This window comes from Mustela putorius, unplaced genomic scaffold, assembly GCF_011764305.1.
Source record: "Mustela putorius furo isolate JIRA1106 unplaced genomic scaffold, ASM1176430v1.1 tig00003909_pilon_pilon_pilon, whole genome shotgun sequence".
Taxonomy (NCBI): Eukaryota; Metazoa; Chordata; class Mammalia; order Carnivora; family Mustelidae; genus Mustela; species Mustela putorius.
The window spans coordinates 19,586,718-19,613,631 of NW_025422057.1; the positions used below are offsets into that span (position 1 = coordinate 19,586,718).

Sequence of the window (26,914 nt, forward strand, 5' to 3'; positions counted from 1 at the left end):
TGAATTTCTCCTCTAAGGTTAGTGAATAGCTTCTAGTATTCAGTATAGAAAAATAATTCTCAAAATAAATGAGATTTCCCCAGTCTTTTTATACAGTTGGAAGTGCTTCAACAGATAAGAATTCTTCTATAACAAAAGATTTAACATTTTTTGTCATGAACATTTATAACTCATTTTTAATGTTTCAAATATTTTTGAAATACTACTCAGATAATTACCTAAGTCATAAGACAGTATAAAAGCTAATGAAAAAAATTATTTCATCAGCTGGTTTTAAAAATTTATCTATAAACATTTTAAGCTTTAAAATACTGTATTAAAATAAAAACATCTTTGTAACAGTTAATCATATTCCTACTAAAATCCAAAGTTAATATAATAATCCTTTAGAGTTGATTCATTAGAATCTCACAACCAAGTCTTGAGATAGGCAATAATTTGCTTAAAGTTGCACACCTCATAAGTAAATGGAGCAAAGGCTGAAATCTGGAAAACTCAGCTAAGCACACGACCTTTCACTAATTTTATAGGAGATGGGTTGTATCACTGAAACCAAACACAACTAATAAGGCAGCAGGCAAGCTATAGTCAGAAACACAGAGTAAACTTCTTAGGCTAGATTAGAGCATTATGTTATAATGATGGAGCAAAAAATTCATATAGCAGCAGATGATCATGATCCTCAAGTACCAAAGTACTTGTCCTCTTATAGCTAGGACCTCTCCCAGCAAAGCAGAATGAGAAACTAACTTATACACAGGGCAGCAAGGTCACATGCTGGGCTTCTAAAATCAGATTAAACCAACAATTCCCTAGCAGGTCCACTAGAAGAGTCAGGTTAAAAGATCAAACAACATATATATAAAACCACACCACAAAACATGTCTTCAAGCTCTCTGAAACAGAGCACAGCAAAGGAGGTCATGGGAGTTTTTACATGTTGAATACATGAAGGTGAGTAAGCCAGACTGCTATCAGAAGTATAGATTGTTTGAGACCTTCAAGAAAACTGAAATATAGTCTAAGGAATTAGGATTATATAATTTTCCAAGTGTTGCCATAAGATACTTTAAATCAGCACTGTGTATAACTTATGCATAAAATTTTCATAAAAGTACTTGCTTGCTATGTGCTAGTCACTACATGAGTTGCTTTTATGTTATTTCATTTAATTGTCACAACAACCCCGCAAGGGGTTCATTTCACCAACAAGGCAACTGAAGCTCAAGTTAAGTGAGTTTTCCAGTGTCATATAGCTAGTATGTGGTGGTGAACCCAGATCCAAAGCAGGCACCATGTGCATAATTGTACATATAAAAACATTCACATAAACAGATTAAAACTAGAAGTGATGAGAAAATGGGCTGACTCCTCTAACAGGTCAAGACAGTCTGGCACTCCAGGATCTCTATAATCTGTCATGCAACATTTTGGCTATATCTACTGTTATTACTTTATGCTCTGGTCTAGCCTATAAGGTTTGCTCATCACCTTCTGATCACAACCTGTACTTTCCTATCCCTGCTCACTCTATTTCATCAAAGGGAAATGTAGGCTTCCTCTGTTCCTCTACCTAACCAGTTCTCAACCTTTTCCTAACACTCATCTTAAATACCACCTTCTTCTTGAAGACTCTCCTTTAATCACCCAATTGGACAGATCTCCAATTTCTTCTCTTCCACCCTGCTCTAAATTCTTTTAACATCTGCCTTTACTACACTTAGGTGACCTGTCATATGATTTTGATTTACTTTTTCATACTCTACTACACCATGATATTGGATGGTTGGGACTGTGACTTTCACATTGCTAGAGTCTCCCTGAGTGTCTAGAGCAATGCTCAATTAATAAAATAGTAAATAAGAGGGTTGTTTTTTTTAAACATTTTATTTATTTGAGAGAGAGAGAATGAGCAGGGGAGTTGGAGAAGGAGAGGGAGAAGTAGACTCCCCACTGAGCAGGGAGCTCAATGCAGAACGCTAGTCCAGGACCCCCAGATCATGACCCAAGCCAAAGGAAGATGCTTAATTGACTGACCCACCCAGGTGTCCTGAGGTTTTTCATTTCCTAGAATATAAGGAAAGAAAGTAAAGAATCTGATCGCAATCCTGACTGAGTTAATGATAGCAAAATCCATTTCAAAGGTTTTTAGTACTGGAATTTAAAGCTCTAGAAAACTATCTTAAAAGTATGTTACTTGAAGGAGAAATTCTTCCTGTGTAGTTAGGTCTGTACATCACCTAATGGGAGAATGCATCTTTTTTTTTTTTTTAATAAGAAATGAATCTTTACTGAATGTTATAAATTTTTTAAAAGTCACTTAATTTTTCAATTCAAACAAAATCCTACTTGAAAACTTGTTTTGTCCCCAGAGTATTGTAGTTTGGACAGCTCTCTCATTAAACACATGTCCAAAAATGTATGGTAAAAAAAAAAAAAAATCACTAGATGAAAAACCAAGTGTTTAAGTTAAAGACGGTACCTTAAAAAAGCCTTATCTGAATCTCATATCCTTTTATTTTATACATCATCTGTCAATACTGAGCGAGTGATCCTATAAACTTTGAATTCCTAAGGTATGGATGAAAATAAAAATGATTATAAAAACATGAAAGATCTGGATGTCAGATAGAGTAAGAGCAGTATACTTTATGTAGGTAAGAGTATACTTTAAGTACAAACATATTCATGTTTAATACTATAAACCAAAGGTAGAGTTTTCTTAAAGTATCAGATCTTAGCTTCTGCATCTTGGATCAGAGCTTTTAGTAGAAAGTGGTATTGGATGAGAAGTATTTTAAATCACAGAAAAGAGAAAAAAAATCACAGAAAAAAGGACCAATTTGATAAAAGAAACTGACCTGATGCAATTATTTCAGTTAAGGCTAAAAAGAGAGAGAGAGAGAGAAAATCATAGGTTGATTTTTAAGTAATGTTTAACTTACAGACATCAAGTAACAGAATACTGATAAATATCAGAAATAGATTTTAAATATTTACATTGGGATGTTCTACCTAATAATAATTACAAAAAAGAAAAATGAGAGCAGAAAGGAAAAAAGTTTACAGACTTGCTGCTCCCAAGGCACCCTGCAATTATGTTATTAAATCTCTCCCAAAGCGGGATTAGGAGCATGACAAACTTACTTAGAATTTCTCCATTAAGAAATGTATTCATTTGGAAATAGATTACCACTGGTCCTGTTGAAAGGAGAAAAAACAAATAAACCAAAATTTCCTTTTGGATGGTCTTTGTCCTCTGCCTAAGTCTTAATTAGTATGAAGCTAAAGGTTAGAATAATATCTTGTCTTGAAGCTGGTATATAATAAAAATGCAAACAAAATTAATAAAGAACTCTTGTATCTTAAACTTCCAAAGCGACCAGTTAAGTCATGGTGCTTTTGATCAACTAATCTAATTAAGGTGCCCTGTTAAATTAGAGAGTGAGGGGAAGAGGGACAGAGGGAGAGGGAGACAAAGAATCTTAAGCAGGTTCCACACTAGCACAGAGTCTGATGCAGGGCTCAATCTCACAACCCTGAGATCACGATCTGAGCTGAAATCCAGGGTTCGGATGCTTAACCAACTGAGCCACCCAGGTGCCCCATGGTGCCTTGTTAACATTTTAGGCTTTACTTATAGTGATATTCTAAAATGTATATGGCTTTGAAGTTTCCCCTGTCTGAAGTAAATTGGTAGCATTACACACTGGCCTATTAAATGTAAATGTGTCATGTTCCTGAGCTATCATCACTTACATACTCTGTTGTTCTAACTTTCAGAGTAAACACTGCATGTTTCCATCAACCAGTCTAAACTGCCTCCCACAGTAGTAAGGTTTAAGAACAATGATTCTTTTTCTGAAACCCACCAAATGTATTCCATATTAGGTTGTCAAATTCAGCAGGAGCTTGGTGGACAACATTCAAGTGTTTAATGACTAAGAGTCCCCCCCGCTATTCATCTAGCCCTCCATCCCTGTATGTATGTAGAATTTTACAAAATATCTACTATGCACAATGTCCTGTTCGTTTTTCAACTTACATGCTTCTTTAACATTGGTGAAGCATCATTTAGTTTCAACAGTTTGCCCTGGACACTTCATTCTGAGATAAGGGGGTTAATGATAATCTAGGGTTTCCATAGACATATACAGGAGGAGTACAGTGGTCCAAGAAAACCTGTAGATTCTCCTTAGCACATTAACAAGATCTCTAGCTAAACCTAGTTTAGGTTTTGACAAAAGATGGTAGAATTCCTAAAACGAAGTAATACTTGGGAGTCAGGAGGAGACATTCTTTTATTTTCTTAGCTGAAGGCAATAAGGTACTGTGTCATCCAAATTTACAGACACCAAAATGTCTTATGATTGAACACTCTTCTTGTGTTGGGTTGAATTAACCTGAGCAACAGAATTTGAAGAGGAATAAAGCAGTAATAATATATGGGTGGAGTTTTTTCATTGTTACTGAATGCTTTAAGTCATATGGCCTATTGGTTAAGAGCATGAGTTTTAGAGTTTATACTCAGAGCCCACCATCTAACTAGTAAAAACTTCAGCAAGTTTTCTAAGACCTCTAAGTTTCAGTTTATTCATCTGTAAACTAGAAATATTAATAATTTTTTGACGTAGTTGTTTTGGGGATTAAATAGGATTTTATACGTAACAGGTGCCTATAAAAGGCGTTAATAGGGGGCTTAATAAAAGAAGTATTATACTTTGCTTTTATTAGTTTCTCTATTTCCCTTTCTAAACTCAACATTTTAAACAGAAGGCTTACAAACCTGTTTCTTACAAACAAGAATTAGTAATATCTTTTTGATTTTGATTTTTTAAAATTAACATATATTTGTTCCAGGGGTATAGGTCTGTGATTCAACAATCTTACATAATACCCAGTGCTCATTATGACATATACCCTCCCCAATGTCCGTTATCCAGCTACCCAATCCCTGTCACCTGCCCCCCACTCCAGCAACCCTTAGTTTGTTTCTTAAGATTAAGAGTCTCTTACGGTTTATCTCCCTCTCTGGTTTTGATTTTTTTTTTCTTCTCTTCCCCTGTGATCCTTTGCCTTGTTTCTTAATCCATGTATCAGTGAGATCATAAGATAATTGTCTTTCTCTGACTTATTTCGCTTAGCATAATAAATACCCTCTAGTTCCATCCACATCGTTGCAAATGGCAAGAATTATTTTTGATGGCTGTGTAATATTCCATTGTAGATATATACCACATCTCCTTTATCCCTTCACCTGTTGATGGACATCTGGGCTCTTTCAATATTTTGTCTTTTGTGGGAATTGCTGCTATAAACATTGGGGTGCAGATGCCTGTTTGGATCACTACATTTGTATCTTTGGGGTACATACCCAGTGCAATTGCTGGGCCACAGGGTAGCTCTATTTTCAACTTTTTGAGGAACCTCCATGCTGTTTTCCAGAGTGGCTGCACCAGCTTGCATTCCCACCAGTGGTGAAGGAGGGTTCCCTTTCCTACGTATCCTCACCAGTATCTGTCATTTCCTGACTTGTTAATCTTAGCCATTCTGACTGGTGTGAAGTAGTATCTCCTGTGGTTTTGATTTGTATTTCCTTGATGCTGAGTGATGTGGAGTTTTTCATGTGTCTGTTGGCCATTTGGATGTCTTCTTTGCAGAAATGTCTATTCTTGTCTTCTGCCCATTTCTTGATTGGATTATTTGTTTTTTTGGGTATTGAGTTTGATAAGCTCTTTATAGATTTTGGATACTAGCCATTTATCTGCTTTGTCATTTGCAAATATCTTCTCCCATTCTGTTGGTTGTCTTTTGGTTTTGTTGACTGTTTACTTTGCTATGCAAAAGCTTTTGATCTTGATGAAGTCCCAATAGTTCATTTTTGCCTTTGTTTCCCTTGCCTCTGGAGACATGTCCAGCAAGAAGCTGCTGCAGCCAAGGTCAAAGAGGATGCTGCCTGTGTTCTCCCCAAGGATTTTGATGGATTCCTGTCTCACATTAAGGTCTTTCATCCACTTTGAGTCTATTTTTGTGTATGGTACAAGGAAATGGTCCAGTTTCATTCTTCTGCATGTGGCTGTCCGATTTTCTCAATCCGATTTGTTGAAGAGACTTTTTTCCATTGGACATTCTTTCCTGCTTTGTCCAAGATTAGTTGACCACAGAGTTGAGGGTCTATTTCTAGGCTCTCTATTCTGTTCCTTTGATCTTTGTGTCTGTTTTTGTGCCAGTACCATACTGTCATGATGATTACAGCTTCATAATAGAGCTTGAAGCCTGGAATTGTGATGCCACCAGCTTTCGTTTTCTTTTTCAACATCCTTTTGGCTATTTGAGGTCTTTTCTCATTCCATACAAATTTTAGGATTATTTGTTCCAGTTCTGTGAAAAAAGTTGATGGTATTTTGATAGGGATTGAACTGAATGTATAGATTGCTCTAGGTAGCATAGACATTTTAACGATACTTGTTCTTCCAATCCATGAGCGTGGAATGTTTTTCTATTTCTTTGTGTCTTCCTCAATTTCTTTCAAGAGTATTCTACAGTTTACTGAGTTGATTTTGATCTTTATTGGTTATTGTTTTGTCTAACAGTGAACCCCAATATTCATATTAGACCCAATACATTTTAAGATAATTTTATTTGCAGAAAATACTGCAAGCTCGGCCATAAAGGGAAAAGTCAGTTCCAAAAGAAAAGAGGTCTTTGAACCTTAAACCTCTATAAGAAGGAAAAAGGCTGAGAAAAAAAATAAACACAGGTTACCATTCAAAGAAAAGGAAAGATGATTCAGAGTGTAGAATGAAAAGCCTAGAAGGCAGAGCCATGAGCTAGAGGGTCACCCCCCCCTAGAAAGTAGAAGGACTGGGTCTTCATCAAGGGAACCTCCAAACATTTGCCCAGATGAATTTTACAATTGCTATGGACCAGTTATTCCTTTGTACCCCTGGTTCCCCCCACTTCTTTTTAACAAGAATATGTATAGCAGTTACCTTTGCTTTCCCCACCACTGGCTGTGTGTGGGGGCAGGTAACTTGTCTCTTTAGTTCTCAGGTGTCTAGATTGGGAGCAATTTACCAAAGGAGCTGTACCTAAGGAATCACACCTGGGAAGTATCATCTGCAGCTGGACCAGATTTAGATAGTAAGATTCTGGATTCGGGAAAATAGTGTAATGAGAGGACACTTCCGCCACGGTGTTAGGGAGAGTGAATGTATTTTGCATGTGGAAGGAAGGTAAACAAACTGTGGCAGACTGCAGTGCTTTTAAACTAAATCGTGATCAGACTGGACAATCCTCCTGTCAAAAGGTGGATCTTAATTCCTCTCTCCTTATGTGTGAGCTGAACTAAGTGACTCACTTCTAACTATAAATATGGTGGAAGTGATGGTGTTTAATGTCTGAGATTAAGTCACAAAATGCACTGCAGACTTCTGCGGGTTCTCTCTCCGATACATGTTCTGGAGGAGAAACTCAGACTGCCTCAGGTAAAGGTATGCATGGCCAGGAACTGTGCTCTTTTGCCAATAGTCATGTGAGTGACCCATCTTAAGAGTGTAAACCTCCAAGGCCAGTCAAGCCTTCAGATGACAACAGCCCTGGATGATGTCTTGACTCCAACTTTATGTTAGACCTTGAGCCACTCAGCTAAGCTGCTCGTGAATTCCTGACCCACAGAAATGATGAGATAAAAAATGCCCATCGTTTTAAGCTGTTAAGTTTCCTGGGAATTTGTTATTTAGCAATAGATACTAACATAGGTCACCATGGGTTATTTCCTTTGGTGAAACATTTGTTGCATTGAAAGCAATTTTAAAACCATTGTCTCAAAACACAGGAGACAAAATTTATACACTTTCCTAAGTCTTTCACAAATGAAATTTTAAGTTCACTAGCAAAGATCTAGGGAAACAATGATCAATGCACAATTTTTAAAATCTTCTTTGTTCCTATCTGGGCTGAAAATTACCATTCTTGCTATGTGAATATGGAAATGATAATCGGTATGTCTGGCTTTTCTCATAATTTCATTAAGTTCCCTAAGGCAAAAGTGAAATTGATACTTCTAGCCAATTTACAAATGGAAACACATAGGTATAAAAAAATTAGAACATCTACTCAAAATTATGCTGTCTTTATTTAATGGGGAAATTAAAACGAAAGCCCTGGCATAGAAATGCTGCTTAGTACTTTTTCCTTTTGAATTTTATAGTTAGAACCGAATGGTCCTTTTTGGAACACTTCTAAAAGAAATCTCCATATTTAATAACACTGAACAAAATCTGAACTTCATCTCATTCTCTTTATAGTATATGTTACTGTAATCATTTGGTTAATAAGTTAGTTCTTAAAAGTGGGGTGTGTTTCTTTAGAAGAAACTGTATCTATTTTGATCCAAATAATTAATGTGCCCTTCAAGTATTTATAAAAACAGAAAGTTTCGGTCTGCATAAAAGAAGGCACTGAATATTTACTTGATCATGATGAATCCTCTGGGTAATCTCCTTTCCATTGGAAAAGGATTTCTCTGTGGGTTTATTTAAAGGATAGGTTTAAAGTTAAGTTATACTTAAATTCCTCAAAGCTTACATTGCTTTTTTAACTTGTACTTGGTTTTAACTAGGTCACCGGTATAGCTGAATTACTCAGAGTGGAATTCCCCTTCGGCTTTGGGCTCAACCTCTATGATTAAATTCACAAGGGCACAACAAAAAATGATTTACCAGGGCCACCTTAGGCAGTTCTATGCCTTGGTGCTTATTTTATTACTGAAGCTGAAAACCTAATATAACCCCAACATGGGCATCATGTGTCTATGTTTGCTGAACTCCACCTTAATGGGTCTATGTTCTTCATCATGCATGAAGTTATCAATTCATTTGCATCTTAAATCAAGCTATTCTCTCATTTTCCATCACTGATATGCGACTTTTGCAATTCCACTAAGGGTTTATAAGAAAACTAACAAATCACTTAAATATGATTTACAAAGTCTGGATATTACTGTGTAGATAGAATTTTTAGCTTAAGTTTGTAATCCACTTTTAATTTAGTTAGTTTGGTATGTATGCATGTATGTGTGCCTGCATTAGGTGAATATAACATTAGGCTGTCAAATCACAGATCACATCAAGAACCCTAAGTCTTCCTATGTTACTCTGAGTGTACACAAAGAAAGATACACAAGAAAATACTGCACAAAAAGATGAAAATATGTGCATGGGATGTACCAAACTCATTTCTTGGTTTGCAACAATTCAATCATACCTTTATTTTCAAGGTACACAAAAAAGGAAGAAAGTATGTGCTTGGGATGTGCCCAACTCATTTCTTGGTTCATAACAATTCAGTCATGCCTTTCTTTTTTACACAGATACTCTGAGTTGGGTATCCTAGCTCAGCTGGATCTTTTGTCCTCCTTTAATGAAGTATTACAGTCAGAAATCACACAAAGAAAATTTACACCACCAAGACAGTATTAGTTTGTTATTAAAGCTTTCCAAATTAAATATATAAGTTAGGTGTTCATTTTACCTCTGAAAGATTGGGAGCAACCAGTAGTCACTCTTCCTTCACCCCCTCTTTCTAATGTGAGCATATGTTAAGATACCTCCTACCTCACCGTATCAAGGTTTCCAGAAAGAAGAAAAATTATAGTCTTCTAATTATTTCAACTCACAGGACTTTGCAAGATCTGAGTAACTCGTTTCCTCTGCTCCATCATATTGAAGTCTTGTCGTAGATCAGGAGACATGTTTCTCTCCCTAATGTATTCTGGGTCATTTTCATTGATGCGGTCAAAATACCTCTCTTTGTGAGGCATGCTGGGAGGAGGAGGAGTAGTGACCACGCCTTGGCTGGCATCTGAACTCATGCTTCACGTAGCAACTCCCCTTGTTATCTGCATTAATAAACACAAAGGAGGACATTCATGATAAGTTCATTACTAAATTTGATTTTACAGGGGTCAAGCAGAATTCCACCTCCCCCCTAAAAGCATATCAGTGGGAACTTTCTTTAGAGAGTAGCTTCTCAAAAAATATTAGAACAATTTTTTATTAAGGTAAAAATCTCTTAGATTAAAATGATAAACTGGAAATTGGTATTTTCAGAGGTAATGAAAACTCTTCAACTCAATTATAATAATGTCATCAACTGCTTACTAACTAAAGTAACTCCTTCTAAAGAAGCAATAATCAAAATCTCCAAAAGTAAAATATCACATCTGAAATGGCAGAGTTTCCACAATTAGTACTGTCACTAGAGTTTCTCTTTCCTCTTACTCATGCTTTTTTATGGTAGACCAAACTTGGGCCATATTAAATGGCTGCTACATTTTTTAGTGAATGCAATTTACTAACATATGAGAGAAACACAGATTTTAAAGTTTAAGATTTTTCCTGGGGCACCTGGATGGCTTGTTAAGCATCTGCCTACGGGTCAGGTCATGATCCCACCATCCCGGGATCGAGCCCCACACTGAGCTCCCTGCTCAGCGGGAAGCATGCTTCTCCCTCTCTCACTCCCCTTGCTTGTGTTTCCTCTCTCTGTCATATAAATAAATAAAATCTTTAAAAATAAATAAATAAAACTTTCCCCATTAATTCAACTTCAAAGGGGAAATAGAAGAATTATTAAGGTTGTCAGACTATGCCCAAGTTCAGCACACAGTGCTTCAAACTCAAATAAGAAGCAAATAGTAAAAAGCTATTCAGAAACCACGTGAACAGCTGATTCACTTAATTACCACGATAATCACACTTTTCTAGACAGATTCAGGAGGAAGGGGGTAAAGACCACTTTCTTCTTAGGGATCTGAATCTCTGATAAAAACCAGAGATATCTGGTCTCATTTTTAAAAACAGAGTAACAACCAGTGAGATTACTGTATTTGTCTCTAATAAGAGTCTTTGATAGAATGCATCTCTACGGCTACTTTGGTACAATTTAGACCAAACAAACTATAAGATAATAAAAATTATTGCATTAGATGACGTGGTACCATATAAAGAACACCCTAAAGACCCCACCAAAAAGTATCAGAACTGATAAATGAATTCAGTAAGGTCACAGGATACAAAATCAGTGTACAGAAATCTGTTGCATTTCTATACACTAATAATAAAAAAGCAGAAAATTATGAAAACAATCCCATTTAGGCATAAACTTAACAAAAGAGGGGAAAGACCTCTGAAAACTATAAAACACTGATGAAAGAAACTGACGACAACACAAAGATGTGGAAAGACATTCCATGCTCATGGACTGGAAGAATACTGTTAAAAGGCCCATTCTACCTAGATTTAATGCAATCTCTATCAAAATACCAACAACACTTCTCACAGAACTAGAACAATCTTAAAATTTATTTGGAACCAAAAGTAATGTTGAAAAAGAATAACAAAACTGGAGGTATCACAATTTCAGACTTCAAGTTATACTACAAAACTGCAGTAATAAAAACAGTATGGCAATAGCACAAAAACACACTGAGATGAAGAGAAGAGAAAGCAATTAGACGGTCAATTAATCTTTAACAAAGACGACTATGCTAGCCACTGAACTTTACATACATTAGCTTATCTACTTCTCTTAACCCCCTGAGGTGGGTGTTATCATTTACAAATGAGGAAATAAAATCACTGAGAAGTAACTTGCCTCCGGCCAAAGAGCCAGCAAGTGGTGGACCCAGGATTTAAATCTAGTCTGTAGCTCTCTAAAGCCAGTGGTCTTCATTACAACCTAGACGCAGATTATTTGGAGATTATTTGGAGACTGGTAAAACCTTTCCAAACAAATAAGCAAACAAACAAGAAGTACCAGAATTGCCATGGTTTGGAAGGGAGTTATGCATTTTCACTATACTGCTTCCCAAGGAGGGTTATATTTTAAGGGAATAAAGTGGTAGATTCTTTATTTTAAGGGAATAGAGTTTTTCTTAATCCTGAACAACTAAACTAAGCATACCTATTTCTGCTTCTAGAGGATATAGAAACAATTCAGTTCCAGGGTTCCTTCTCTTTAAAATTAACTGACCCTCTTTTTAAAATTCAAGTATAATTAACATACAATGTTATATTAGTTTCAGGTACACAATATGATTCAACAGTTCTATACATTTCTTAGTGCTCATCAAGATGAGTGTACTCTTAATCCCTTTTATCTATTTCAACCCCCCTCCCCTCCTCTCTGGCTACCACTAGTTTGTTCTCTATATTTCCCGGGGGTGGGGGTGGGTGGGGGGATGGGGGTTGTCTCTTTGCTTCTTAAATTCCACACATTTTGTGAGTGTGTGTACACATATGTGTACATGCACATACACATACATCTTCTTTATCCATTCATCTATTGATGGACAGTTGGATTGTTTTCATATTTTGTCTATTGTAAATAACGCTGCAATAAACATAGGGGTACATACAGCTTGTTATTTTTTGTTATTTGTTTTGTAGTTTGAGTAAATACCTAATAGTGGAATTACTGCATCATATGTTTCTAGTCTTAATTTTTTTGAGGAACCTCCATACTGTTTTCCACAGTGGCTGTACCCGCCAGTTTGCATTCCCACCAACAGTGCATGAGGGTTCCTTTTTCTCCACATCCCTGCGAACACTTGTTATTTCTTGTGTATTTGATTTTAGTCATTCTGACAGGTATAAAGTGACATCTCATTGTGGTTTCAATCGATAAATCCTTTTTTTTTTTTAGAGATTTTATTTATTTATTTGATAGAGAGAGATCACAGTAGACAGAAAGGCAGGCAGAGAGAGAGAGAGGGAAGCAGGCTCCCTGCTGAGCAGAGAGCCCAATGCGGGACTCGATCCCAGGACCCTGAGATCATGACCTGAGCCGAAGGCAGGGGCTTAATCCCCTGAGCCACCCAGGCGTCCGACAAATCCTATTTTTAATGCTACATATATAGTCATGATTTCTAGTACTTCAAAGCACTATGTGTATATTGCTATATACTGTGATAAAGAAGATGTATGTGTATGTGCATGTACACATATGTACATACATATGTGTACACACACACACACACCATGGAATATTACTCAGTCATAAAAAATGAAATCTTTTCATTTCCAGCAGTATGGATGGACCTAAAGGGTATGAAGCAGAGTTAAATAAGTCAGTCAGGAAAAGACGACTATCATACATTTTCACTCGTGTGTAGAATTTAAGAAGCAAAGAGACAAACCCCCTGGATTCTTAAATATAGAGAATACTGCAAACCACTATGAATTCCATTAGGGGAAAAATACTTATCTTCTGAGGGGATTCTTTGAACTGACAATAATGCAAGAAAACAGATTTTTTACAAAGTAAAGTTACAAAACTTACTGTCAACACTATGGGTTTCCCTCTGGCCATGCAGATTAGAAACAAGGTTATCAGGCATAAGCAAAAATTCTAGTTTAAAAAATCTTATTCAAATATTTATGAACTAACCATCCAACATCTATGTTAAAAGAAATTTGGGTTCAAGGCACAAACAGATGAAATACTCTAGAAGGATGACTTTCAAACTCTTTAAAAATGGCAATCCAGGGATGCCTGGGTAGCTGAATCAGTTAAGCATCTGCCTTCAGCTCAGATCCTGATCCCACGGTCCTGGGATCGAGTACAGCATCAGGCTCCTTGCTCGGTGGGGTGCCTGCTTCTCCCTCTGCCTGCCCTCCCTGCCTGTGCTCTCTTTTCTCTCTGTCTCTGACAATAAATAAAATCTTTAAAAAAATGGCAATCCACAGTAAGAAATACATTTTAAAAGTATAATGACATACAAATACATGAGATATGTAATTGAAATAAGTTCATGGTACTTTCCCTTACTATGTAGTACATTCTGATACTTTCTATTTTCATCGTTTTCATTAAAACAAAAATACTGGTCAAACAGATTCTTGGTCTACTAATGGGCTGTGACCCACAGTTTGAAAAACACTATTCTAGAAACTCTAAGCTATGGTCACATGGACAACAGAAAGGAAAAAAGAGGTGTGTCTGCATATGAGATGGAGAGGAGGGAATGAATATATGCTAGAGATGGAAAGGAACTGAAAATGCTTCCTTGAAATTAAAAAAAATATATTTATGGCAGGCTATAGCAATCATAACAATCTTAGAATCCTAGTGATTTGGGGGATAATTACATTTTCTTCCATTGGGGCAGTTAGTGTCATCTGTATTATTCAATGTCCATTTGTTTTTCATTTTTTCTTGAGTCTTACCTATTTCTAGTTCAATATTCCAGATCTTTCTGGTTATGTTTGTAGTCCCCACAGGCAGGGGACTCTGTAAGTGGTAGGTGAATTAAATTATTTTTCTATATCACAACTACTCCCAAATCTATCTGGTTTACAATAGTTCTAGGCTGGGAATGGTAACAACAATATTAAGAAAAGTTATTAAAGAAAGTCTTTCCAAACTTAATTCTTGGCAGTTTTAAGAGCTTCTTCTAGAACATAAGCAAAAAGATGGTTGTACTTTCAAGTCCCAGGCCTATTGTTCCATATTTAAAGGAAAAATCAAAGATATGCCAAGACTTGAAAGCAGCCTATCTGCTTAAAATAACAGCAGCAACAACAACAAATACTGGTTTATTAAGTTAGTTTTTCTTAATGAAATTTACTGTAAAACTGTGAAGGTATTTGAAGCTTTAGAAAATTGGATCCTGCACAAACTGTAACAAGCCACAACTTTAGATTGACCAGGGAAGTTTTATTCATTTTTAAATTCTAAAAGCACAGGGACACCTGTGTGGCTCGGTTGGTTAAGCATCTGTCTTGGGCTCAGGTCATGATCCCAGGGTCTTGGGATCAAGTCCCACACTGGGGGAGGGGGGCGGTTCTTGCTCAGCAGGGAGCCTGCTTCTCCCTCTGCCTGCTGCTCTCCCTGCTTGTATTCTTTCTCTGACAAATAAATAAATAAATAAACAAACAAAATCTTTAAAAAGGGGGGGGGAAGCTTTAAATTCTAAAAAGCATGAACTACTTTCAATAGCTAGCCAAGATTTTATGTACAACTGACATGGAAATCAACAGGCTTGGAAAACTATAACTAGGCATAGAGAAAAGTGAAGAAAAAAAAAAAACCCCAAACAACAGGCACTGAGTAGTACCAAGTAATACATATAATACTTTCTAAGTGCCCCAAAGGAAGAAGATTTAATTATCCCGCAAGCACTAGGGTCTTATTGTTATAATGGCAAATGATTCTATTCAGAGTTCTCTTGGAATATTTCAGACTAATTCAAGGATCACACTCCACACATCAGAGGAAACTACACTCAAAGGTGTTGAGTGATTTTTCTAAAGCTACCATGTTCAAGTATCAGATATTGCTATGATATTATAATAATGACATGTATTTGTACCATCATGTCATTCACTGATTGCCCCATGGTCAAAATTTACTCTTCCAATGAAATATATGGAAAAAACTCAGGCCTATCACATATATTTTATGCAGGAATTTTATAAATATCACTATATAAATATCAAACTATATGAGCCCTATATAAATATCAAATTTTATGCAGGAATTTTATGAGGAATAAGCTATAAAGAAGGGCTACAAATTTTAGCACATGTAAATAGACTTGATTGTGTGACTGTCCTTCTAGGACGCACAGAAAAGTAGATAAACAAATTGGGTTTTTCAGTGGTAATCTGCTTCACCTAAATACACAATGAACACATTTTATTTAAGTAACTAGACTTTTAAAGATTAAGAAGTATCAATAAACATATTACCACTAAGTCAATGAAGTGCCTTTCATTGCACAAACTGTAAAGTAGTGAGATTAAAAAGTCTTGTATGGCTATCAAATTGGTACAGATGTAGAAACTTAACTCTCTCTGGCCTAGTGCCAGAATCTTTTCAGAATGAACATATCTTCAAAATAAAACTATAAATTCTAAACTTTTACATAAAAGTCAGGCAATAATGAAACTACAGTAGATTAGTAAAAGACACTGTCAATCTGAGCCTTAGTCTTAAAATCGAAACTTAAAGTGAAGGGAAAAAACAACAACCAATAACAACATAAACTGGTAATGGTAACAGCACCTCATCATGTTGCTAAATGTCCTGTGCTTAATGGAATTTGATAGCTGGTTCAGTAAGTCATTAAAAAACACAAAAAAACAAAACAGACAAAAGAAAATCATTTGGAGAGCATATTTATGAGAATGTTTTGGCTTCAAACTTTGTTTTATAAAGAAAAATAGGGGCACCTGGGTGGCTCAGTCAGTTAAACGTGTGCCTTCAGCTCAGGTCATGATCCAGAATCCTGGGATCAAGCCCTGCACTGGGATCCTTACCACATAGGGTGACTGCTTCTCCCTCTTCCTCTGCCTGCTGCTCCCCGGGGCTATCCTCTATCTCTCTGTCAAATACATATATAAAATCTTAAAAAAAAAAAAAAAAAAAAAAGGAAAGAAAGAAAGAAAGAAAAGAAAAATACTATGCTGCTAATTAAGATAAATTTTAGCAAACATGAAAAATAAATCCTGTGCTTATACAACCGGAATATAGCAGTTATATTTTAAATAATGTATATTATTATTACATCTAAGAGCAGAGCAATAAGTATAGAAATTTTGAACAGGTGCTTTAGGTCAAAATTCAGCAGGGTGAGCCAAAGACTAAAAGTATTCATTGAATTGCTGGAAAAAGCATAGATGACTCAAACCTCTTTTTCACTAAAGTACCAATGCTTGAAGAAGAATATTTCATTGATCAACATAACCTGTTGCAAGGAACAGTGGGCTGGACTCCCATATTTGAAGAGGAGAGACTGGGGAGAAGAAGGGCAGTTACTTGCTTGACACTGTCAGGAGTATAACATTTACTGGTAAGTTGAAAAGAAACCTTTCATTACAAATAGATCAAATTTACAAAATATAATGGCCACACAAGAGGCAGAATTACAAACTCGAAAATACAAATAAAAAGTTTAGGTGAAGTGTATTTTATTCAAGTCCAAACTCAATCATTATCTAGATTTAGCTCAAATTGTTCCCAACATGAATCATCTGGAGAAACAAATATGAAACTGATTTTTAAATAAATAAATATATAGCCTTATAAAATGTTAAGTAAAACAATCAACCACAGAGAGGCAATCCCCACGTATCTTACAGAATCCAAAAACAGATGGCTGTGGTATCTTTACCCTCTTTTCTACAAAATTTGATAAATGTTCTGTATATATTCCCTCAGTCATCATTTGTCTTCAACATGGAGCTTTTGGAAATGATTGAGGAAAAAAACAAAAGGATTTTTTTTCTTCTCCTAAGAGAAAGCTGACAGAGACTAATGGATTGATTACTTGAATGTGCCTCTCAGACATTTAGTTTCTGTTATTGAGTCCCCTGGTATCAGTGAAATTTTTAAAACTGATATCCAGGAAACTCTCCAAAACTTGACAGCTCATGATAAATGAGAGCTTTTAAAAAAGTGGAATCAGTGGAGATTGTGATTTTTAAAAAAGATTCATTGCTCTCAATTTCTGGAGATAGCCTTAAATCTTTTGCTCTCTACTACATGGTAGTCCTTCTGGGCAAAAAGTTTTTGTTTTTGTTTTTAAGAAACACCAGGGCACCTGGGTGGCTCAGTTGGTTAAGTGACTGCCTTCGGCTCGGGTTGTGATCCTGGAGTCCTGGGATTGAGTCCGCATCGGGAGCAGGGAGTCCGCTTCTCCCTCTGACCTCTCTCCTCTCATGCTCTTGCTCTCGCTCTCTCTCAAATAAATAAATAAAATCATTTAAAAAAATAAAAAAAACATCAACTCACACACTTCATAAACTAAAGCCTGTCTATATGCACAGCACTGAGCTTGAAAAATGTAAAGCCCTTGCTTTTGACATTTTCTTGAGAACAATGTTTGAGGTCAAATTCATTCTTACCCAATACTGTACATCTATCTAGAAACCTCAGGAAAACTTTCCAAAATGAGTATCAGAATAAAAGTAATATGAAAACCTTAACTCCCCCCAAATTCCAATCTTACATCTACTTATTTCTCAAGGATTCTGTGTTCCTCAGTCTGAAGAAATGCAAACAATCCTACAAAGTTCATTACTAAAAATGAGTTGAGTTTGTAAAATTAAACAATCAACCAAAAGTCTAGTTTAGAAAATGGATTTGTTACTGTGGACGATACTTCCAATGGTTCATTCCTAATGGGGTCACTGTGACCAGTAAGAAACAGGAGGGGGCCTCATAGGGCACACACAACATATAAAAGGTAAAGCTCTTCATTGTAAAAATTGAAGGAAAAAAAAATATATAAATAGTTAAAGAACACAGGGTATGAGTTAGTCCCAAGAGTTCATTCTGAGCTACTATTTCAGGTATTCCAGCTAAAGAATTTTGGCTTCTATGGTTATAACATATAAAATACAGCTGTAAAAGCCAATCCAAAAGCTGTAGGTAACTCAATACATTGTCACTGCAAGGAAGTCTGATTTGAAGGAGTTCCCACCTTCAGATTTTGGCTAGTAAGGAGGATTTCAAGATCATCACAATCCCATCTGTTTTCGTTCTATGGAAAGTCTAACAGTGAACCATGAAAATGAAATTTATTAAGCATAGGTAACAGTACTTGAAAAATACTTGGTCAGAACCTGCCGTTCTAGAAATGTGATCATTGTTTTAAGTGGCAGTCCATGAAAAGAGATGTTCACCAACCCCAGAAATCTGCTTTTGTAAAAAACAAAACAAAAAAGCCTATTTTTGTGAAACTAGCTTTTTCAAACGAATCATTCTTAAGATCTAGAGTTCAATTTTACAATACTGTATTGGGTTGGAGTGCCCCCCCCCACTAGCACCAAAAAATTCATGTAATTACTTCAGAATGTGACCTTGTTTGAAAATAGGGCCTTAATTTGTAATCAAGTTAAGATGAAGTCATACTGGATTAGGGCAGGTCCTAAACCCAATGACTAGTGTCTTATAAAACTGAGAGAGATGTGGACACAGACACACACGGGGAAAAAACTATGTGATGAAGGAAGCAGAGATAAAAACTGATGCTGCCACAAGCCAAGGAACTCCAAGGACTGATGCCACCAGAAGAGGAGACATAATGCAGGTTTCCCTCAGATCCCCCACAAGAAACCAACCTTGCTGACATCCTGATTTTGGGGCTTCTGGCCTCAAAAACTATAAAAGAATAAATTTCTGTTGTTTCCAGCCACTTGTTTTGTGGCACTTTTTTTAAGTAGTTCTAGGAAACACATACACTGCTGTTCCAGTGGAATTTCCATCCTGCTAATACTGACTTTTTATGAGGCATTTTACCATCACAACAATGTAGATAACTATGTGGACAGACAGCACACCTTTGCAGAATCATAGTTGGCTCTTTAGAAATAACAGACATCACTGACATAAGTAAGGGCAATGCAAGGTAAATATATTCCACAGTGGCACAACTTCTGCAAGCTACAATTTTAGACTGAGAAACAATGTTTCCAAGAAAATCTGAAGCCAAGAAGATATAAATGTTCTTGTCCTATCAAAAGCTGAACAGAAATTTCTTTGTAAAACTCCATGAAGATTCACAATGAATGCTACCCACAAAAGTGCAGTGGGCTCTACTACTTCTATCGTAACTACAACAATGTCAAAGCAATTATCAAACTATAACATATTACAGTCTGATGGAATATTTTTCCATTTAACTAAGGATGGATTTAAAAGCCACTTGCTCAGGTTAGCAGGTTCTTGCCTGGCATACATACATGCAGAGTTCTGCCCATCTCCCCATCTTCCCACACTAGCGACCACTGAACCCACACCTGCAGCTTCAATGTCATGGCACAGGGCCCTGGATCCCTAGGATTATGAAAAACCGTAAGACACCAGTTAAGCAGCTCAACATCAAGGTAGTCTTGCTGCTACTTCTACTCTGTTGTATGACTTTTACTAGAGCAATACTTTTATCTAATTTTTTTTTTAAGATTTATTTATTTATTTGACAGACAGAGATCACAAGTAGGCAGAGAGAGAGGGAGGGGGAAGCAGGCTTCCTGCTAGCAGAGAGCCAGATGCGGGGCTCGATCCCAAAACCCTGAGAACCCTGAGAACACGACCTGAGCCAAAGGCAGAGGCTTTAACCCACTGAGCCATCCAGGCGCCCCCTTTTATCTAATTCTTAATGATCAAGTTCTGTTGGTCTCTCAGCCCTTTCACCCACTATAAAGCAGCCTAAATCCCTTTCTTGTTTCTCTGTCACATAACTCCAAATACTTTCAAAACTGAAAGTCTGTACCTGAACGTGATACATCAGGTCTGAGTCTTAGACCCTTCTATCAGTTTCTATAGTTCCCTGAGGTCACCTGACAGCTCGCGCCTTGGCTTTATGGGGGATTTCTGATGCCATGCAGAGTTACATTGTATTGATTCTCCATCTAGCCTTCTCCCAATTACCAAAATATCCAGTCCCAATGCTCTGCCCATGTGTCAGGGTTTGACACTAAACTGCTGAACCTCCCTCTTAATGACAGTCCACACGCCTGGATTCTTCCCTGTTGCCGGTTGTTAGGATTCTCAAGATCTCCCTAGACTTCAAATTCTTGTCAGGCATGTTTCAGTCACTGTAACTCCATTCCTTATACCATCTTTAGTAATTAAGCTTGTGTGCATCTTCATTAAAGAAATTATGAATTTCCTTAAGGAATTTTTTAAAATGCATTTTTGATGAAAATATTTTTATGTGAAGAGAGGGTTAATGGCAAATAGTCAACATTTCCTGACCTTCTAATGTTGTCTAATATGGTCTTAAGAATATAGCATGTCTTGGGGCACCTGGGTGGCTCAGTGGGTTAAAGCCTCTGCCCTCGGCTCCGGTCATGATCCCAGCAACCTGGGATCAAGCCCCGCATCGGGCTCTCTGTTCCGCAGGGAGCCTGCTTCCCTTCCTCTCTCTGCCTGCCTCTCTGCCTTCTTGTGATCTCTGTTTGTCAAATAAATAAATAAATAAATCTTAAAAAAAACAATATAGCATGTTTTAACACTTTTAATCCCCATAATAACTCTGGAAAGGTAGATGTTATCACCATACTCATTTTACAGACAGAAACAACAGCACAGAGAAGTTGCTTATCCAAGGTCACACAACAGCCTGTGTTAGTTGAGATATAAATTCAAGGAGACTGGCTCCAGAACCTCTGTTCTTAACCACTGTGCTATACTGTACTCTACCTTCCACCATCTCATTCTTTTCCCTAATCCCCAATGATGTTTTAAAATTTTGAGTCATTTCAAATTTATACCTGTTAAGATCCTTTGGTAAATGTTTCCAACTCTTCCCCTACCGCAGTCCCCAAATCTAAATGAACCACCTAAGTGAACACCATCTAAGTCCCTACCTCTAATGTGAACTCTTTGGCAAAATAAGTATTTTCAAAAGAGATTAGATTTTTCTTATGATGACGTTTACTTGAACATGAAAACATGTCATACAGGGTCTGACACTCAGGGATTATTAAGTCAATAATAAATGAGCAAAATTTCCTGGTCATTCACCAAATTAAATCTTCCACCAAGTGTAATATAAACTATAATTGTAAGCTTTAGGAAGAGGTGGTAGCACTGGGTGAGGTGAATTCTTTGGAATCTAATTTCTAGATTATTATATGCCCCATTACTTCATCTAGAACTCTTGGTCATTTATTGTCATTTAAAGAGGTTTATGCTCTGACCAAGTATAAAGTAAGATTTTGCCTTGAAAAGTACACTTAGTATGAATAAGAACCTAGAAACTGTATGCATACTTTTGATTTTTTATGACAATTTATTCATATATGAGAAAGAGAATGAGATTCTTTTCTGACATGGAGACAAAAGAGGAGACTGGAGAGGATAGAGACAATTTAAGTCTGTAAACCACAGGTGGAACCTGAAGTCTTAATAAAATGAAAAGCTGAAAGAAGACCTAAAGTCTAATGTCAAAATCAGGGAAAAAGAAAAAGCATTAAACTAACTCATCATTTACTTTACAGAGGAAGTTGAACAAAGACATCAGAAGTGCAGAATTTTTAAAGGAAGAATACCTTTGTAAGGATAACAGAGAGACAAAACATTTAAAAACCCAAATATCAACTGTCCCAAGAAATATATACTGCCCTTCCCTAATATTACTTAATTAGAACCAAAATAAGAATGGCATCTTTAGAACTTACGTCCTATTATGCTCTACACCTTTAAGATACTACATCTTAGCCTACCACCTCAATTCTCCATATGAAGAAACAGGTCCCAAAAGGAATGGGATTTCTCAACGTGTCCCTCCATTTACTTGGAGACTTCACATTATCTAGAGTAGCATATGATACATAGAAAGTAGATAGTATCTGCCAATGTAAGAAAATATTTAAAAGAGAAACATTAAAAAAATTCCTTTGAACATTTTGGCAATAAACTAATTTCAGAAGCTACTATGCATTAAATGTTAACTTTTACAAAAGAGAAGTCACCTAATGTCTCAAGCTCCAATTTCTTCATTTTGTAGGTATGCATTCAGAGTTAACAACATACAAAACAGATTTTTTTGTGTGTATCTTCATAAGAATTTAGAACCATTTAACCACTTTTTAAAAATAACGAGAATGCTGCACTTTCAAGCTTCAACAGTAATTCACTAGAGAGAATATATTTTATGACTCAGCTTTTTGTACCTACTCACACATGCCTGAAGGGTTCACTTAAATTGCTTGCTATACTTTAAATTCAGGCTCGGAGTAGGATTCTTTTTTTTTTTTTTTTTTTTTTTTTGTGAGGCTCACAAAGACTAGACTCACAGCTTAGTTCTATAGTGCCTATTTAGCTGGACTTAAAGCCTACATCAAGTACTTTATTGTCAAATAAAAAGCAATCTTCATGGAGCTTAGTAACTTAAGTAGCTCTCCCCAGAGTGTGTTAACTATTTTGTTTCTACATTTGATCTCTATTGTCAAGGAAGAGTTCCACAGAGTTGCAAAGTGCCAGAAAGTGTTATTTTAAACATCTAGCAGGTCTTATACTTGGACACTATAACCCTTAGGGTTCACGGTTACAACTGAGAAGCACAAAGATACCTACCATATAATTTTCCCAAAACACCATTTTCTTAGTCCTTCCCTCAAAGGGGGGGGGGGGCGTGGAAAGCAAGCAAGCACCTTGAAGTCCTACCTTTAAAAAAACACTTAGGAATCAGCCTGGGGGTTTCTAAAATTCCTGAAATAGTATGGTAAAGACTTCTGAGTATATCCCTCATAGACTTAGAGGAAAATGATGACTCTCCCAAACAAAAGCCATCTCCCTGACTGATGCTTTGCTCACCTTATTTCTCACGTACTTGAACTGTCTTCCTTCTCATCTCCATCCCTCCAAATCTTAATCCATACTTTGAGGTCTTATTCAAAAGCCAACTCCTTCCATGATGGCTTCCCCAATCTCCTCCACCACCCTTTCCCTCCACCAGTATTGCCCAGTATTGAAGAAAAGCACTTTTTCATAGTCTGTGTTGCCCTTTAAATTATTTAAGTAGGTCTGTCTGCCCCAGTAATTGGGTCAACATCTTTTTCCTTTCTTTACTGTCCATTTACAATTATGCAATAATGGTTTATTAAACTAAGTGAGGTAAGTAGGGCTGTTGTATCATAATATCCCATTCTCTACTTGTCTTAGAATAAACTAGGGCAGAGAATTTAGAGCAACCCTTGAAAACTGGGCTAATCATGGTTTGTTCAGAATGGCCAGGTACCGAAGATGGTTGAGATAATGAATTTCACCTGCATATAAAATAAACATCTTAAGCTGACTGAAAAGTAATCACAAAAAAGAGTGAAGGTATAAAAAGAGCAATTCAAAAAAATCTATACATACTCCTGGGTTTTGAGACTAGGTACAAGTTGTGGTACAAATAAGTCATTTTAAAATAATTAAAAAAAAAAAACACAAACACCCTACTGATCCTATCAACCAGCAAACACTAATTCAGCTGTTAGGTAAAGTCTATAAAGAAAGAGAGAACACAGATCTAGGTCCTGCCTTTAAGGACTTTCCAGTTTTATCATAGAAGAACTAAAACATGACTACCTGGAAAGGTAACGAACATGAAAGATAAACATAAATATCTAAGAGTTGTTGAGAATGGCTGTTAAACAGAATTTTGGGTTAAGACAGTAAAGGAAAATTAAAACAAAACATAAGTTCTGAAGTGCTTTATGTATAAAATGAGGTGACAGTCTGACCATATGACTTCTAGGTTTACCTTCTAGTTCTGAAGTTTTATTATATTCCTATCACATAATTGTAGTGGTGACTTGATATTAACGCCCATCCCCTGAATGGAGTTTCCTTCTTCCTAATCATTATGAAAGAAACAGCTTTGAAAAAGTAGACAGGCCTCAAATAAGAAGTATTATAAAATTATTTTACATACAAATATCCAAAATTGAATGTGATGTATGTCATAAGAGCATATGATATTTCCTAGAAGACCCTGAGTTTGAGGCTCCTATATATTTTTTTAAAATATTAAATTCCTGGTGTAGCTTCCAAACTCAAAACAGACCTTTAAGTGGCCATTTTTCATACCTGAAAGATGTATTTGAAACCACCTTTAATTAATTTAGTTAATTAAATCATCAGATTTACTTCCTGTGCAGTAAATCTGCAAAAAGTTCATCACTGCTGTTAACACATTTTTTTCTTCCTTGTTCTTTTTAACTGTTATGACCTTTATGCCCAGCAGTTACTGATGGTCAAATGTATTCTGAAGCCTGGCCAAAGGTTTTTTTTTTTAGGGTAACACTCAAAACAAAGCAAATATTGGCTTAGTTATGACACTTGTTGTTCTAATACATTAATAGCCTATTGTTCACTGTGGTTGTCTCAACAAGATAATACATTGAAAAACAACGTTTCCTGCTAGGAAGTGAATTCCCACTGTGTGTCACAGGACCCCCGCCAAAAGCTGGGCTCCAAAGAAGACATAGCAGTCCCTTCTAGGATTGCATAATGGAGTAATGATTCGACTTTTTCTTCTCTGTCTCTTTTACACACACACACACACACACACACACACTCTCACACACTCTTAAAATGGATTTATGCCTCAGCTCAAACCATAATCTATTGGACTGATTTTGCTATCCTAGGATTGTTTTTCTAAAATGACTGCAAATGTTTTAGACAAAGCTGTTCAACATCCTGTAGACAGCAGTATCCTGTATATTTCTAACTACAGAGAATTTCCTTAGTCATAAATGTCACAATGGATGAGGTAACTTGACAAAGAAGATATCAGGATGTGTCCTCAAGACATATTGTGACCATTTTCAAAGGTTAGTGTCATACAAGCAAAAGATTAAGTCATAATACATGAGGTACGATAATTTTAACAAGTTTTTATATGTCAGATACATGTGAATAGGCAAAAATTAAGGTTCAATTAATCCAACCACAATTTAGAATCTCATTCATGAAAAACTGATGTCACGAGCGGATCCACACAGAAGAGTGTGTCCCCACAGTAACTGACACTGCCCTAACAAGAAAATAAAACCTTTTTAAATAGTTAAAATATACCTTGCTTTTATCTATTTTCACAGACTCAAAATTTGAAGAACTTTCTCTGCCCTAATCCTCTTACCAGTGAATATTAGAAAATTTTATCAATAAGAGTAGTTGTCATTTTAACAGATTCCAGTGAGACTGTCTCTATCATTTAGGTACTTCCACTGTTTAATGCACTGCTTGGTTCCTAGATGGTCCTCAATACATTCTGCTAAACTGAACCATCTCTCAAATGACTGATATGAAATTTAACACAGAATACTGGTAGTAATCATGCAGCATTGCTGAGATTAATAAAAAACATCTCAGGTTTTAGAGAAGCATACTTATTCAAGGTGTATCAAGTTTTCTGCCATGAACATAGGCTAAACCAGGATATGAACACACACAGACTCCCCTACCTCCAGGGTGAGAAAATATCTTTTTATCTTTTTTTTTTTTTAAGATTTTATTTATTTGACAGAGAGAGAGATCCCAAGTAGACAGAGAAGCAGGCGGTGTGGGGTGGGGGTGGGGGGAGCAGGCCCCCTGCTGAGCAGAGAGCCCAATGATGCAATGCGCGGCTAGATCCCAGGACCGTAAGATCATGACCTGAGATAGAAGGCAGATGCTTACCCCCTGAGCCACCCAGGCGCCCCTCTTTTTACCTTCCTTGTTGTTATTATACAAATCAAACAATGAAGTTCTTTACCATTCTGCTTTCAGGACAGCTGTCATTTGACAGAACTGCAAGAATAAAATTGTGAAACAGGCAATCCTAAACATCTCATGTGTGATGCAGCAAAAATTCCTGCTTCTGTTACTTTATAACTTTGCTGTGTAACTTGGTAACTTTGCTGGCAGGATATAGTGTACAGTACACCTCTAAGCTGCTTCCTCAGCACCAAATCAGACTTTAGCTATGTCAAGCAATATCAATTTTAGCATTCAATGAAACAAGGAGATGGATTAGAGGACTAGAATGTGAAAACAATTTAAACAAGGGGGATGATGCCAAGTTGCAAAGCCCGGAGGATTAGCCTTGAATGGCTGGATTCATTGAAAATTATAAGGATCCATTTTAAAAACAAACATCACCTCACTCAGAATCTTCTCCTCAAGAATTCTAGCTTGGTAAAAGGATCTGCTTTTCTCTGGAATGGTTTTATACTTTTGAAATGGACTTTCTAGAAAAGTAGAGTTTATATAAAATATAATATTCAACTTTTCTTTTTTACTGTCTTATAATTTAAAAAAGTTTAGCCCAAATGGTAGGTCAAATAAATTACACATCACACAATATACACAAAAGATGCTTTCAATTTAAATAACAGAAACTGCGTTATACAGCTTAAATCAAACC

At 36.4% G+C, this 26,914-nt stretch overlaps 1 protein-coding gene across 7 annotated transcripts in view; it reads right to left on the bottom strand.

The window, feature by feature from the left end:
• ADD3 (adducin 3) overlaps positions 1-26,914 on the bottom strand; it is a 124,228-nt gene that overhangs the window by 21,809 nt on the left and 75,505 nt on the right. For 6 of the 7 annotated variants that reach the window (XM_004763877.3, XM_004763879.3, XM_004763875.3 and 3 more), the window contains one exon: positions 9,680-9,901. In XM_004763877.3, the coding sequence (XP_004763934.1) occupies positions 9,680-9,874 (195 nt within the window). In that variant the 5' untranslated portion in view covers positions 9,875-9,901. Of the gene's footprint in view, positions 1-3,147; positions 3,202-9,679; positions 9,902-26,914 lie in introns of those variants that run through there. The other variant, XM_013062112.2, reaches the window with a different exon arrangement.